Source organism: Centrocercus urophasianus, unplaced genomic scaffold (assembly GCF_019232065.1).
Source record: "Centrocercus urophasianus isolate 14NV4802_14NV808 unplaced genomic scaffold, USGS_Curo_1.0 seq_11, whole genome shotgun sequence".
Lineage (NCBI taxonomy): Eukaryota > Metazoa > Chordata > Aves > Galliformes > Phasianidae > Centrocercus > Centrocercus urophasianus.
Genome location: NW_024884253.1, coordinates 48,521,074 through 48,538,027, shown reverse-complemented (window position 1 = coordinate 48,538,027; position 16,954 = coordinate 48,521,074). Strand labels below are relative to the sequence as shown.

Below are 16,954 nucleotides of genomic sequence, written 5' to 3'. Positions count from 1 at the left end.
TTTTTTTTTTTTTTTTTCCCCATTCTTTTTTTTTTTTTCTTCTTGCCAAAGTACTTCACCTAAACCTGGATTTTTGTAATTCATATTAATAACTGTAGTAGGAGGGTGAAGACACAAAGTGACTTACTATTTTCCTGAGCTGGCTCCCATTTGAAGGCACTGAAGTTCAGACTGGTTTGACTATGCCTGTGCCAGAAGAAGAACAAAAAAAATCAGTGATATCATCAGTAAAGAAATTAAAAACCTGTAGAACTCTCTTCTGTCATCTTTAACCCCTCATTCCCCAAGACCTACCTGTGGCAAAGCAAGTCTTGAAGAGTGCAACATCTGAAATAATAGTGGCAGTTTCTGTCCTTGGGAGATTGCCAAAATTCTTGCTGCATTTCAAGAAATCTTGCTCAAGTTTGGGATCATGTTGCCTATGTCACTTTCAGTCTCAGCACTTCTTCAGCATGCTTAGCTGCCTTAAAGTTCTTCGAATCATCAGGTAATATTAGACACATGTATGCATATTTCAATGACTAGATACTGGAAATAAATTTTTTAGTAATCTTTAATAATTACAGAGAACTGTGCTTGGCTGGTATACCGGGTCTGTCAAACTGCTTGGAGGAATACAATATTTGAGGTTTCCACGTGAATCAGAGAGTATCCTGCAATGGGCTGTAGTGCTACAAGGCTCACCCAAGCACAGCCATTCTTCTAGGAGCTGGGGTTGTTTTTCCTAAGTTCTACAGTACTTCTCTGCAGCTTACAGCAATGGCCTGTAGCTGTCAGCTACATTTTAAAGCAATTTTCTTGTAAAATAGATGCTTTCCAGCTGCAGAGGAAGCCAATCCTCATGTCTTCAGATCTGAATTTTGCAGTGATTTGGAACTGGCACTTGACAAGCTTTGTATCATTCTATCCAGGCTGGATACCTCTTAGATTTAAAGGCTCTCAAAACATTTTGACTTTGATACACTTATATCGATACTGTCCCCATCCCAGACGGCTCGCATGTTAAAATAATCTTTTTAAGAGCTGAAATACTGAGCAGTCTGCAACCTCCTTGCTCTGGGTTTCCGTACAGCTCTGGAAGGCTTCAGTACTGAGCAGTTGCTCTGCCTGCAATGTCTCCTTGGTACTGCTGGGTGAGAGAGAAAGATCTGGAATCCCAAAGGACAGTGCAGCAAGCCATTGCTGGTTCAGTCCTCTTTGCTGCTGTGCTTCTTGCACTGCATCCACACGCCTCTGTGACAAGACTGAGTGCTGAGTACTGCATGCCAAACCAACATCAGCTTTTCTTCACCGAGCAGCAGAACTTTCAGGTTTTCCATTTGTGTATGTGTATCTTAATTCATCCAACTCACCTCTTCTTTTTATGTAGTGGCATGACACATCCTTCTTCCTATTGGCTGGATCAAAAGTAGCTCAGTATTCAGAGGAATTAAAGTCAAAAGAGATTTACTGGAAGGCACTCAGATGCCAAGAGGTATTAAATAACAAGATTTTATCATGTATAATCATTTATTGAGCTGAGAATCCATACAAGGTAAACAAATGTTTACATTATCATACAGTAAGCATTTCCAGGGCTTAATAAAAATGATTGTCACTCACTGTGCTTCACAAAAAAATTCATTTTAATGAATAAATAATTTGATGAAATCAAAAAATATTTACAATATAAACAAATGAAAAAGCTTTGGATATATTAATCTGAGCATCCTGTATTTTGCATTTGTCTAACTGCATTTCTACCAAGATTCTCTCTCTGAAATGGTACAAAGTGGATAGAAATTACAACTCAAAAAAGTTAACATGATTTGGTACATGTCTTTCCATTAGTTCAAATAAGCTACATATGATTCATTTATTATGCACGTGTTAGAATGCAAATATAACTAAAATCATATATTATCAAAATGCCAGATAGCATCCTCCACAGAACAGAAATGTACACTAGGCCATGACAATAACTGAGAATCACAGGCAACAAAATATAACGAAGAGTACAAATTCCTTCATAAGAATATAATTGTGCTCTCTTATTTACCAGAGGACTATGCTGCTTCACCACATCGATGGCTACATATGAATACAGTGTTCAATGACCGCCATGTGGTTTGGTGTACGCTCATATGGGTGTCAAGCAGCGGCATTAATAGTGGAAAATGGGCAGTGCAAGCAGTTTTATAAACATCTCTTTGGGCTCTTAAAAAGAGCCAGTTATACAAAGCAGTAGAAGCGTAACACTGAGAAGTCTTCATCTCATTGACACAGATATCATGAAACGACTTGCTTTGTTTGTGGTGGTGGAGGGAGGAACAGTGTCTGCGCTGTTTATGCCATCAGCCAGAATTCAAGTATTCCAAAGCCACTTCATAGCAGAATTTATATTGATCCTGAAAAATCAAGACAACCACAAAGTCAATTATTGAAAGAACTTAATTAAGGGGATCAATATTTCTCTTCTGTTAAAATTATTTACAACCAGCTGTGGTCTATGGGAGCCAGTTTGCGAATCAAATTTATATTCGGATAAGAAAATCTTTACATTAACCAGACAATAGACACTACGCACACAATAATTTACAGTACTGCTCCTATTAGTCGTGTAGTTAGCTGCTCTAATACACTTGTATGAGAAAAATTGACTACACATAAGTAAATTGACTTGCAGCCCTTTAGTCATCCGTCAAAATGCTCACACACCGCTTTGGCAGAATTGCAGTTATTGAAGTTCGTCCATGGAAACGCTGATCTTAAAACAGACCCAACTCCTATTTTCAAACAATCATAAAATCATTTGGCCCTTAAGGGCCATCTAGACCAACTGCCTTGCAATGAACAGGGACACACCTACAGATCAGGTTGCTCAGAGCCCCATCAAGCCTGACCTTGCATGTCTCCAGAGATGGGGCATCCACCACCTCTCTGGGCAACCTGTCAGAGGTGGTGGATGTTCTGTCCTTAGAGACATACCAGCATCTGAGCATCAAAATACTCAGATGCTCACTACATGTCATTGTGAAGTCTGCTCATTGTTCCTCCTCCTCTAGAGGCTCAAACCCACACTGAAGTACTGTGGTCCCTCAGTACAGTATGACAGGAGACCAGGACAGATCTGAATTAATTGAACCTATTCACATTCATTTTCAGTTACTGGTGATGTCTATTTTAGGGTCCCAACAGCTCTTCTGTTACCCAGTCTAAGTTTCCAGGTACCAGTCCTGCACTTTAAACACAGAATTGCTATTTCCTTTTGCAATGGCTGGGAAGCTGGTCCAGATCCAGGGAAATCCCAGTTCGCATCATGAGATGAACAGTCATGACTTTATCCTCTTCACATCTTAAGTGGCACAAAGAGGTCAGTGCTTTTGACTGACTCTCACCCACAGGGCAACTTTGAGGGATGTGATACTTTGGGACTTAACAATTTTGTGCTCACACACATCCCTCTTCCTACTCAGAATATTTAGAGATGCTACAGGCATTTAAATGAAATAAAAATGCTGAAAGAAATAGGTGTGGGTTCTTTGAATGCAAGTGTGTTCTAACAATTCACAATCACCATTTTATGACTATTTCTGCCACCAAGATGCCTCTCCCTATCACACACTTTAATCAATTAAAAATTTAGCCGAGCATGTAGAGAGATTACAAGTACATTCCAGATATATTCTCCTTTTTATCGAAGAAAACATTATAAAGGTTTAAATCTAATGGCCTGTACTCATAATTTTGGGTCACTTCTTAGCTGAAAAGTGAGGCCAACTTAAAATTTAAGAGGCCAAACAATATCACTGTGATCAAAAGGCAGAAAAAGACAGTGACAATGTAGAAGTCCTTTTGCTGGGAGCTGTCACTTTAAAAGAAAACAAACCCTAAGTTTGTTCTGTGTTGTCTAAGTCATGAATGAAACTCATGTTAGGCTTTAAGACCCTGCAGGGCTCCATAAACTGCTTGTGTCTTCTTCAGGATGTGAAAAGATAAAAAAAGAAAGAAATACTATGCATTTTTTTTGTATATATTATGTACATTATGTACACTTATCCACTGCCATTTTTACACGCTTACTTTACGCTGATTTAGTGCACTAGCAAAACTATCATTTTTATTAAACCTGTGTTAAAGAGTCATTTTTTATTATTTCCCACTGTGTTCACTCATGTGTGTCCTTAATACATTTTTATTATTCATTTGATGACTAATATGAAAAGCTTATTTATGTTAGTTGGCTTCAGAGAGGAATACTGGTTTTTCTTTCTAGGATAACCACTGGTAGGTCCAATAACATTTCTAAGAAAATGGTTTGTACATGCTGTACATGCTGTAGCATGTACATGTTGCAACACCAAGTATTGCCTTTCTATGTTGGCTGAACAATTTCATATATTTTTCCACACTGAAAAGATGTGGCATTCAGATTTCTACACTTGCAGGAAAACCAATTGTTTCACTGAAATTAAGTGATGAATCTCGATGTATGGACTGCAAAGACCATCCTTCCTCTGATCATAAGGTATGTAACTGGTTTATATAAAGCAGTCTTGAAGCTGTTTTTGTCAAATACTGTTTCAACCTTGAACATTTCCTCTCTTGCAACAGCATTTTACAGAAGTAGATGAAATTACCGTTCTCATTTTTCAGACGGGCAAACTGAGGCAGAGACACATAATAAAGGTCAAAAAGGAGGAAATCAGTAACAGGCTCAGGAAAAGAACGGAAGTGTCCACGTTCCCTTTTTGCAATGGAAAAATCAATGTGAAAATTCTCTTGAACCTTGCTAATTCAAGTTGTACTAATTCTTTTTTGTCAGTGGATTAAGAGATAATGGAAAAAATCCTGATCGTCCCCTACCTTAGTTTCTCCATTGGTAAAATACGAAAAACAATACTGCTCTCCTTCCTAAGTGCTTTGAAATGTCCTAGTGAAAAAACCTTACAAAGGCTTCTCAATACCATTCAAACATTCTCAGACCTCCCCCAATTTACTAAGAGTTATTTTTATATTCTAAAATAATACATTCAGCTTTTGATTAAAAACATTCTGTGCTGAAAAATGGAGACAGCTGCCTGACAAATCTATACCTGGGAACTGTCAAAAACAGGAATTTATAGAGAGCATTTTCTTCAACCGTACATCTTCAAACTGGTAATTTTCTTTTTATTTCTATAAAATAGATGAAGAAGAGATCAGTGTGTTCTGTGGACTTAAGCTCTGGGAGAACCAAAAACAGCGGGCCTGCCAAGTCTCTATCCAAAACTATACTATCTGAAAGAAGAAGTAGACATTTATCTTAATATCTGGGAAATAAAAATGTATGGTTCTCAGCATGATGATTCTCCTCCTGAGAATACAAACCAGAGAAAGAGGAGCCAAATAAGCTGCTCCCTCCCACCTCTGTGAAAGTTTAATAGTTTCTTACTGTTACAAGATTCACAGTTTCACATTCCTGGCTTGTGGTCCCGCAGTGCTAGTTGTGAACTCCCTCTTCGCTTTGCACAGCTGGCAACATCTGGCTTTGTGCCATGAGCTTGGCTAGAAAAGGGCTTAAGGGAAGGGTTGCTACTTTTTATAGAATCACAGAATGACTTGGGTTGGAAGGGATCTCAGAGCCCACTCAGCCCCAACTCTGTGCTGTGGGCAGAGCTGCCACCCAGCAGCTCAGCTGCCCAGAGCCCCATCCAACCTGGCCTTGAGCACCTCCAGAGATGAGGCACCACAGCTTCTCTGGGCAGCCCATTCTTTCTCAGGTAGCTTAAATGCGAGGGACCTGGGGAAAAAGTGTCTTTATGGCCCTGGTATGAGAATAGGATATCATGCTTCAGCCCTCTCTGAGTACAAAACTACACACTGGAGCATAAGAACTTGCTGCTTTAAGCTGTTCTGCAGCTCTTGTGGAGTAGCAGCTGGCACTTCAGCAATTCGCCATTACAAAAAAATCCCATAAAATACTCTAAGAAAATAATTGCACATGGCCCCTTGTTTCTGAACTTCTTTAATCTTTCTATGAGATAGAGCAACTATAATTAAATGCAATATTCTGGATGTCAAACTGAAATTCATGGCTTTGATAAATACTTGGCGATTAAGCTATTTATAATATATATAATTTGAAAATCTGGCATTTCATTTTACATAACTATTATTTCAACCCATGCAAGGGCTGCTCTCCACTTGGCTCAGCCTGCTAGAAAGGAAAATTAATAAGGATGTTCGGCTGAAAGTTTAAAACTCTTAAAAAATTCAAATGAACAGAGACAAAGTCTCATTGGGAAGAAAGCAGTGTAAAAATACTCTTACAAGTGAAGTGACTTCATTATCCCCTTTGAAAATGACTTGCTTGCTTTGTGAACAACTCCCACTGCAAATCTTGGAAATCTGACTGAATCTTCTGAGAAAAAGGAACATTTTCTATTTAGTGCAGCAGTTAAAAAGCTCGTACCAGAAGGTCCACCATGTTAGGCTTATTATTTCTCAGTGTCTTCACAGCATGGAATACATCAACAGCCCTCTGATGTTGAAGCATTTCACAAACAATACTGATTGCACAAAAAGTCCCACTGCGGCCACCTCCATTCCTGTAAGAAAAGTAAAAAATAAATGGCTTGGTCACAAACTGACTATATTACAAGTTCTTACAGCGCCAGGAATGGCTACAGAAGGTATGAGTTCCACCAGGGAGAAACCAAAGAATACGAATGTGCCGGAAGGCAGCTGAACTCTAAGCTGAGTGCTGTTTTTAATTGGAATTAATGGGCTGAATGATCTCAAACCTATCATCCAGCATCCAGGAGGCTGAAAGCCTGAAGGGAACTGAGTGGCTGAGTTTTGTGCCACTCTCTTTACTGAAGTTTTGAGGCAGCATGAAGGGAATGTTAAAATAAGGACAAGGTACTTTTAGATTGAATTTAATACCCTTTTGTACTATAAACGCACAAGGATGTAATATCAGGCTAGAAACATTATAGAGAAAGAGGATCTTTTAAGGTTTTTTTAATTGCTGATCCTGGCTCCTTCTTCCTGTACCCAAAGGTGTTTCAGAAGAACAACAGAAATGGTGTCTAATTTGCTTACAAGCCATTTGGCTGTGCTTTTAGCATGGCCCAAGGTGGGACTGCAATATTCTGGTGACTGATGTTCCCGCCCTGCAGCAGCAGGCACAGGGACTGGCTGCACTCTAACAGCTGCTTCTGTAAGTGACTGCATTCCTCTTCCACCCACAGCATCAGAGAACAAGAACCCAAAGAGAAACCCAACGAAGACACTGGGCACAAATGCTCATTCGCGTGATCAAATACAGCCTTTAATAATACTTTATGCCTAGTTAATCTTTAGGAGAATCCCTTTCTTGCTGGAAACCCTACTATTTCTATAGCTATCCTAATCAGAATCTTTAGGCTGCAATTCACCAAAAATAATAAACCTTACTAATTACCAGAGTGTAGCCTAGATAGGTAGTTGGTCTTTCAAACCAGCTTTGCAAATGGTTGATTTTCAAAGGAAACTACAATGTTTCACAACTGTCACATCCCAGCAGTATGAAAAGAATGCTCTCTGCTGCTAAAACATTGCCTGATATTGTAGAACTCTTTGAGAATTTTAATTAAAATAAAGTCATTTAAAAGGATTATATTAGAGCTTTTTCTTTCTTTACTGCCTGGAAGTGACGCATGTGTGATGTTGTACAACTATTTAATATCATCAGCCACCTCAGAGATAACAGTAATTTGCACTTCAAAAGGGTCTTTTCAGCTAAAGATCTCAAAACATTAATTAATCACACTGCACAATGCTTCTTTGATGAAAGTATTATTATCCCCATTCTACAGATGGGGAAACTGAAGAGCAATGACTTGTTCAAGGTCACTGATAGTAGGAATTATTAATGTACTTTCCTCCATCGTTGTAATATTGATTAACTGCAAACCAAAATTCAGGAAGTTATTGTCTACTCTTGGGTTCCAACTTCTGAAAGCATCTTAGCATATGCTTTTCACATGAACATATCCTTATCCATCATTGTAACATCTTTAAGTAGATCTCCAGAAGGAGAAGGATACAATTTCAGGCATGAATATTTAATCTCAGAAGACCAACCAATGCTGAGAACAAGTAGTATGTACATGTATTAAGCCACATCAAAAGGCAGGATGGTGGATGAGAGCCTGTACCCGTGAAACACAAAGTCACCAGAGGACAAAAATATGTATCACTGTGAAAGAAGGGCAAGACAGTCAAAGGGCCATCATAACTGTTCTACCAGGCCATTTTTTCTTCCATGACTTCTGGAAGAGGAATAATTCCCTACAGTATTATTCATTTCTACCGTTAATGAACTGTAGATGGCACTGAATAGAAATAAAAAGTGCATTGTCCTGAAGGTACAGTTTTGATTGTTTTTGACAGTTTTGAACAAATATGCACCTTTTTCATTTGAAAATGTCACTTGAAATCTTTCTATAATATAGAGTTTTACCCATCATCTTTTCACAGGTGTCTACCAAGGGACAGAGTGGGAAACTCATGAATCTACATAAAAAAAAAGCATACGATTTCTTGTGTCTTCAGAGCTTTTAAATGAGCAGGTGTATTATTTATTCAGATCCTGTACCTCTTCACCTTCTCATGAATCTTTAAAAACGTGGCACAGATACTAGGATAACAGTATTCTTCTCACTGGTCCCTAGTACTTACAAGCAATGGACAACTGTGCGACCCTCTCCCCCGTTGTACTCCTCCTGCCACTTCTCCACCTGGCGGATGAGCTTCAAGAATGAGCGTTTGGAAACTGGCGTGTCCCTGTACATGGGCCATCCCAGGAACTGGAACTGCTGCACCATCCTATAGCCGTCCTGGGGCTGCAGGCATTCAGGAAATGAGCAGGAAAAGAAGGAACAGCATTGTTTATGGTCTATTCAAATGGTGCGTAACTTAGATATTTGCATCAGCGAGGAAAGTTGTTTGGGCAAATCACCACTGACAAACTACTAATGCAATTTCAATTGCCCGTAAGGAGTTATGACTTTTAATTTCCAACCGAGCTATTAGGACAAGAGGTTTTAAATAGAGGGTATACAAACAGACTAGAAGAGAGCAATGGTACAGTAGCAGGATCAAACAAACAATTAATTAATATCATAGTAGAGAAGTTGCAATAGAATTATGTAAGCATTTCAGCATTTTGAGAAACATTTGCAGTCTGTCTTTTTTACAAGAAAGGTCAAAACCTCTCAAGATATTTTGAAGCGGAAAAATGTTTTAAAAACCAAATGAAACCCTCAGATTTTTCCTGCTTATAAGAAACAAACTAAATTTTACTTTACTGTGTGCTACTGAAGCAGTCAGAACCCCTCTGGTGAGATGTTACTGAACAGTTGCTTTATGGTGATTTAAAATAAAAAAAGGAGCATAGAACAAGTGTTAGTGGCAGAAAATTACAGTCCTTTGAAAAGGGCATAATAAACACACAGATGAAAACTGGTTTTGTAGTTTAGGATTTGCCATTTTCACTTCTGGCAAAGTGAATGCATTTTAGTACCACTTTGAAAATGAGCAATGTGCAGAAATGTTGACGTTACCAGTTTTGCTCTAGAGTAAGAGGTAATAGAGAGGATGTAAGATTAACAAGGTAAGGGAATAAACCAAGCATTAGATATGTTCTTCAATGGGTTTTTGTCTGCTTTATGTCAAATTTGGACTCCACTACTTTCCTGCCTGGTTTCTTTCAATTGCATGCCCCATCTCCCCAAATGGCATCAGCCAGACACAGCTTCTGCTACAGCTCCCGTTAACACTCTTGGAGACTGTGGTATTATGTTGCCACATTTTCTGGGAATGCAAGACTTTGTCATACAAAAGTAGTACCTTGAAGCTTACAGTCTACTCCCCTGTTTGCATAGGAGCATCCCAGGCAGTGTTCTTGGGGCCTTCCTCTCACTGTTCTGACAGCTACTGGACTCCATGGCAGCTCCTGACTTTTTAACAGAGAGTGTTTCTTACTCCTAGATATAGCTCTTCAGAGAACAGTACCAGCCCACTGCAAAAGCTCTCTCCATCTGGATGGGAAGAGATGCCTGGTCTGTGGCTGAATCCTTTTTCCGCTCAGCTTTAAATTGATGCCTAATTTAGTCTTCTGTCAACTTTATAGTAGCATAAAAGCTGGATACGAGATCGTACTTGTCCCTCTGAAATGCTTACATCTATTATGAAGTGTGATTAGTGGGATAAGATCTGCACTAAAAGCCTGGGCCTGGTATTGAAAAACATGCCTAGTGTTGCATGATGCAGGATAATAAACATATAAGATGGCTAATTTAAAACTCTTAAATTAAAACTGCACTGATATCACCATTTTGTGACTACCAGATAACCTCTATACTGCATTTATTTCATTTGTATTTAATGCACTTGAGATACGCGTTACAAGATTTTTCAATTGCACACACAAGACTTTTTTCTCAATGATTACTGTGTGATCCATTATTCGCTCATGCTCTCAACTCTTTCAGGTTGGATATCAGGAAAAAATTCTTCTCAGAAAGAGCAGTGAGGCAGTGGCACAGGCTGCCTGGGGAGGCGGTGGAGTCACCATCCCTGGAGGTGTTCAAATCATGTGTATGTGGCACTGAGGGACGTGGTTAGTGGGCATGGTGGGGATGGATTCATGGTTGGATTGGATGATCTTAGAGGTCTTTCTCAACCTTAATGATTTTATGATTCTACAAATAGGCTGAATAATGAGAATAGCTTTATGTGAGTTCAACTTTTTTTTTGCGACTGGGATAGAGTCAGCTGAATCACTGAGGCAGAATTGTCTTGTGAGTAAAATCCTTACTCTGGCTGCATTGTAAATTCGGAATATCCGGCTGATGATGTCTTCTTCTAAATCAGCTGATACAAACTCCACCTGAATAGGACCATGTCGGTGTACTCCGTTTTCTGGCCAGTACTGAGGACACAACTACAAATACAAAAAAAACCACATATAATTACTTTTAATTTAATGTTGCCTCAGTATATTTTTTAAGATATATTGCGCTACTTTTATTGCAGACATTCTTACACAGTTTCTATATGAAATATACAGTGCACTGTCCTTCACTATTTTCAAGCTCTGATTTTACCTGAGCAGACCAAATTTCAACAAATGCCTTTTTACTTTGCTGAACATGTTAATGCTTGCTGCTCTGCTTGCCATTTGGAGAAATGTATTTCTGACGCTCAGCATCAATTCTACAGTATGGTATGACAGGACAAGGGGATGCTGTCAAATATTAGCAGATCTTGGAGAAAGTACAAAGCCTAACACCAAAGGCCTGGTATCTTCAATCGTCTGAAAAAAGTTGATAATAATTCAAACTACATCAAAATGTCTCTATGCTATAAGTCTCAAAATTCAGGATTTCACTTTCACATCTGTCTCATCTGTGAGTGGCAATATTGGCATTATATATGTACATATTATATATGTACATATTATATATGTAATAATATGTATATTATTACTTTTGTTCCAAAAGTAATGCTTCCTATTTATTTCCATGGAAATTATAACAGATACAAAGAGCACAATAACACTATCTGACAGCAAATTCTCAGCTACAAAACACTATTTTTCAACACAATTACCATCATAAGCTTTGCATTTTTGCCAGCGATGAACAAGAGCCTGCATGCCATGCCCATCAAAATCTACACCAGCAGAGGTGACCCACTGTCACTGTTGTCACTGCTGAAATGGACCACTCGACACCTTACTGAGTTCACACCCACTGTGATGTGAGTAGGAGGCATTACTTTCAGAGCAGCCCTCATATATTACAGCAGCATTGTTTTACATTTTCAGCAACTGCTTAATTGCATCTTATGAACACCACTTGGAAACAGTACTTATCCTTTAGTGCTCAGATAACATTACTTCCAGGTATCTAAAGATCACAAAGCAGCATTAGCATTATCCTGCAGTTTTACTGTCTAATAAAACCATTATGGCTCCGTCCTGGAACCCATTATCCTCTCTCTTTTAAAGATTAAAACAACACTTTGCTTGGAGATATTTGAAGCTACACTTTGCTTATCAATTTCCTCCATAAAAACCCTAATGATTTATTTTTAGGGACACCTAGAGTAGTTCAAGCAGACAGCTTTTGCAAGCATTCACCAAAATTAAGCATGAACTCATGAAATTTTGTTTGCTTGCAGAACCATTGATCTCATATTTGGAACTTTATTTCATTTGGTAGAACAGCTGTGGTCCTCATTCTGCTGCATTGCTGTTGGTGATCCAGAGCAGAGTTGACAAATCACATCTCCTCCAGATGTTGTTTTGCATTTCTTGTAACACTTATTCCTCAAAAAAGCCATTTGGAGATGACTACATTTTAGGAAAACATAATCATTTACTACATCAATTAAAAAGAGAACAGAGTCTGATTTGCTGGGGTTCACTTTAACAAGTAAAGAACAGAATTTTCAAGTAGGAAAATATATTTTAATTTATTTTTAAATCCCCACATGATTCAGTCTGCTGAGCAAATTGCTTTCCAAATATTGCCTAAATCTTACACATTTCTTTTATTATGAAATACACCAGTGTGCACGATAGCAGAATACAATACTGACATGCATGCAACTAATGCAAATGCCAGCGCTCAGATCACTGAATGTATGCACAATTCAGTATGTGTCTTTCAAATACACAGCAATACTGTTTAAACAGATCTTTGAAAAATGCTTAGATGATAATAAACAGAGCTGTTTGCCAGAGCTGTTTTTGGAAGCCAAGATTTTCAAGTTCTAAAGAAATCCAAAAGCATTTAGGTCTGAGCATTTTGCATGCGTGTGATGCCAGCGACTCTCTTTAAGTCAGAGACACTTTGAAAGGCTGAATTTCATTTCCCAACAGAGTGCAACCATCCAGATGAATTGTAATATCTAAACAGAAATGTAAACACTTCATGTATACATAAATAATAATGATAATGGTAATTATTAATAGATCTGAATGTAATGTGTGTTTTTAATAAACTCTGCCCTCTCTCCACTCCTGTTTGCTCTGAGGGTTTTCAGATTTATTCCTAATGAAAAGATTTTTACTCACATTAGAGAGAAAAGGTTCAACATGCTGCAGAGGCAGGTGTATTAACTGCATATCCCAATAGCTTTTAAAAGCCTGTGAGGTTAATAAATGCTTGAAATAGCTGTGCACTATTGTAAATTCAAAACACAGCCCACAAATTAAAAGAACTCTGTTCGCCAGTCCCTTGCAGTCTGACTCCCTTGAGTCCTTCCTTATTCACTCAGAAACTAATCTTAGACTCATGAATAAAAGTTTTGTCTTTCATTTCTATTTTTCTCCCTGTAGACAGTGAAGTCTTTAAAACAGTGTGTGGAATTCCTACACACTACACTTGAAAGACCAAACTGATGATTAGTATGTTTTTAAAACAAATTCTTCACGTTAAAATGAAATAAAGGAAACATTTTTTAAGGTACGAAAAATATTCAAGAGACCTAAAAGATTCTTGATCATACAAAGAACAAAAATGACAAGCAATCTGCTGTAAAAAAATAAAAATTGATGTTGTCTTTTCCAATAATTAGCAAATATTAAGGATCTAGATTACCACCACTTTATTCCAGCAGAGAGTTGAAGCACTGTGTTGAAAACAAGGAAATGATCCCTGTACAAAAACCTGGAATTGCACAATTGCAGGTCAGGCTCTGGGATGCTCAGTGATTAATGCTAGTGATTAAATTGCCAAGTCAGTATGTATGGTTTTCCACTTTTCTAAAGAACATGTACAGCATGCACAACTCTGTTGTAAGGTAATTACATTCCCCTGTGTGTTCCTTTGTCCATGCTTAGTGTCTGATATTGTTCAGTTCTTATCTCCTAGCAATGCAATCTTGTGCCAAAGACAACACAGATTTTCAGGCTGGGAACACCCATCCCTGCGGGCAGACCAAGGTCACTGACCTGTCCCATGCAAGTCAGTGAGGAGCTGTTGGCTTCTGCTTGTGACTTTCGGCCATGAGCATGCTACAGACTTGAGTCAAAAATCTACAACCAAAAGGTTTTGGTTTTTAACAGCTCTTCTCAGAGTATGCTTTTCCATCAGAATAAATTATGGTTGCATACACTTATGTATGTGGGCATTAACATTTTGGTGGAGAAGCTGCTGATGCTCTGATTTATTCCTCCTTCCCTATGCGTATCCGCAAGCTACAAATCAATTTTTTAATGTGTTAGTATTTAATGTTGTTTTATACAACTAATTACATCCTAAAGCTGTTCTGTTCTGAAACACACACGTGCTGCGATGCTGAGGCACTGGCATTTCTCTGTCAAATAGAAGCGTTTGAACTTACTTGGGCTGGATCCACGTCATTCAGCATAACTATTGAAGTGCAGTGATAATCTAGGACCAGCCTCCAGAAATCTTTGACAGTATTTGGCAAGGGATGCTGCGTAACTATAAAGGCTGATGGTTGCTTGTAGCTCTGCAAAGAAATAAGAAGAGATGGTTAGAGAAGAATGATAAGAGAAAAAAACTCACTTAGTAGAATGCCAGTAATAGTCTCAAACTTCAGGACTGAAAACATTATTTCTATTTTCTGTATCGTTTATATGCTATTTTCAGCTCTTTTCTGAGATTTTATATGCTTGAAAATTAATAAACTGAATATAACTTCTGATGATGTTATATTTCTGAAACTTATTTCATGCCTCAGGCACAGGATAAAATCATCTGAGGTTTTCCCTCCAATGCAACTCCTACAAAATTTTGAGCAACAATTTTGTTTTGAGCTGCTAATGGACAGATTAATCTTGGCCACCTGCACTGAGCTGTTGATTTGAATTATTCCTATGGAAGGAAGCATCTACTTATTTTTTCAGAAACAGTGTTCAAATTCTGGTCTATCTGACAGAAAGGAAGATATCTAGGGGATACATTTCGACTTTTTTTTCTTTTTTTTTTTCAGTCAGAGCGAATTGCTAGTGATGCTGTTTGTGAAACAGTTGCATTGTGAATCTTGTACTTGCATTTTCATGTTGGTCCTCCTGAGTGTTACAGGCCAGCGTGGCCATCCTGGGGCAAATGTTGGCAGGGGCTGTCCTTGCCTGCAAAGGAGGGCAGGAAGGCCTCTACATGCCTTCAGTGACCAGATATTGAATAATGAAAACTGTGCTGGCTGGCCCTTTTTCTTGAAGTGAGCTTATTTAAATGTTCATACATGAGGTGATCCAACTGCATCTCAGCCAGAGGTGCAGTTTTCACACAGAGATTCAGCACCTTGCCTGTGAGACTGAAAGTTCAGAGAGAAGAACAAATGCCTGCTCTTGTCCTTTAGTGAAGGGATACTGCATGTGTTTTGGATGGAAAGTGAACCTTGGAGCCTTTGGCCCAGATATGCTTTTGGAATCTGCTTGTTGTTTCAAGAATGAAGCATTTTCAAAGTGTTTCAAGAATCGAGTGTTTTCAAAGCAAATACTGAGGCAGTACTTAATTTGCAGAACAAAACCACACTGAACGCTCCACTAAGACCACGTAATGGCAAGACCGTAAATTGCAGATCAAGGAAGCGCTATTCTAATATGAGTACATACAACAGACTTACTTGCAGTGAGAACCAAGAGAAGTCACTTAAACTGTTGCCCTCAGTTCCTCTACATAGATCAATAAAAAGACAATACGCTTTTATTTTCACAGGAGAGTTTTGAACTTAGGCTCATTTTAGGAAAACACTGAGAACTTCGAAGGAAAAAAGATGCAACAACTGCTATAAACTGTTGTTGCTCTAGCTTCACTTTTCAAAAAGGCCATTTACAATGTATTCATTCTTTTCTAACCTCTGCTTTCATGTTGTTTATGTGTGTGTGACAACCGTAATTACTATAGCTCTAAATTGTCAAAGATGGGCTATAAATATCTACACTCTGAAGGAGGTTTAAGTGTCTTTTTACTGATACTCTATTAGCAGGATTAGAATTACTCAAGATGCATTAGGAAAAAAATGCACACACGCATGAAGAGGAACCATTCATTCATACAGAAATAAACAGAAAGACTGAAGTAATGGCTTGTGTATTATCCTGTGCTGACAGACAATTCTTTTTTTTTGTTAATTACTTCTTCAATTAGAAACAAAGGGAACTGAAATATTGCTGCAAACTGTATTATCCCATTTAACTGTCTTAGTGTCTTAATACATAACTAATTTTTTCCTAGGCCAGATGGTTAAAAATTCAAGCACTAGGGAGAAATCCAGATGCATTTAATTTATCAAAACTCCCTGACTTGCTCTCTAAGTATGGCTTTGGAACCTTGGCTTTGACATAACATATGTGTGATCCTAAATGTACTTGGGAGCTTAAAGATTTTGTGCCATGTTTTTGGAAAACAAGCTAGAAAGATTTCAGCCTTGTGCTGACTCCACTTTCTGGCACTGCTCAGTCTGGAGAGCTCCTTATTCCCTTTTTATTATTAACGATGTGGAGGAGACAACTTACATCCATCAGTGCAGCATTAATGTAGTTGCTGCTCTCCCCATCTATCGTTATGAGGAAAGGCAGGCATCTGTCTGGAGGCAGGACATCCATACAGCGATTCTTTTCATGATTTCGTGGTAAAAGTGCTATACTGCAGTCTTCCACACGCAGCGTCGGAGTCACCATATTTAACGTCTGTTCAAAAAGAGTAAACAACACAACAGAGAAATTAACACAGCAGTGAAAGCATCCCAAAATATTTAAGAATAGATCAAGTCACCAATCAGTTTCAGCAGGAGTCAAAATGAAGACAGATGAAAACAAATCACAGTCAGCGGGGTTTGGAAGCAAGAATCCTGGATGCAAACGTATCTGAAAAACAACCTCAAAGACGAATGCAGACTAACCAGTTTTCTGGAGCAAGGACGGCACAGGGAATTGACATACATCCTTGGAGTGCAAAGAAGATTT

The 16,954-nt window shown here is 38.4% G+C and overlaps 1 protein-coding gene across 12 annotated transcripts in view; it reads right to left on the bottom strand.

Annotated features, from left to right (window-relative positions):
* Positions 1–1,490: 1,490 nt before the first annotated feature.
* Positions 1,491–16,954, bottom strand: part of PTPRM (protein tyrosine phosphatase receptor type M) — a 451,289-nt gene continuing 435,825 nt past the window's right edge. For all 12 annotated transcript variants that reach the window (XM_042839780.1, XM_042839781.1, XM_042839783.1 and 9 more), the window contains 6 exons: positions 16,505–16,678; positions 14,362–14,493; positions 10,826–10,951; positions 8,686–8,849; positions 6,434–6,569; positions 1,491–2,387 (listed from right to left, as the gene is read on the bottom strand). In XM_042839780.1, the coding sequence (XP_042695714.1) occupies positions 2,334–2,387; positions 6,434–6,569; positions 8,686–8,849; positions 10,826–10,951; positions 14,362–14,493; positions 16,505–16,678 (786 nt within the window). In that variant the 3' untranslated portion in view covers positions 1,491–2,333. The remainder of the gene's footprint in view (positions 2,388–6,433; positions 6,570–8,685; positions 8,850–10,825; positions 10,952–14,361; positions 14,494–16,504; positions 16,679–16,954) is intronic.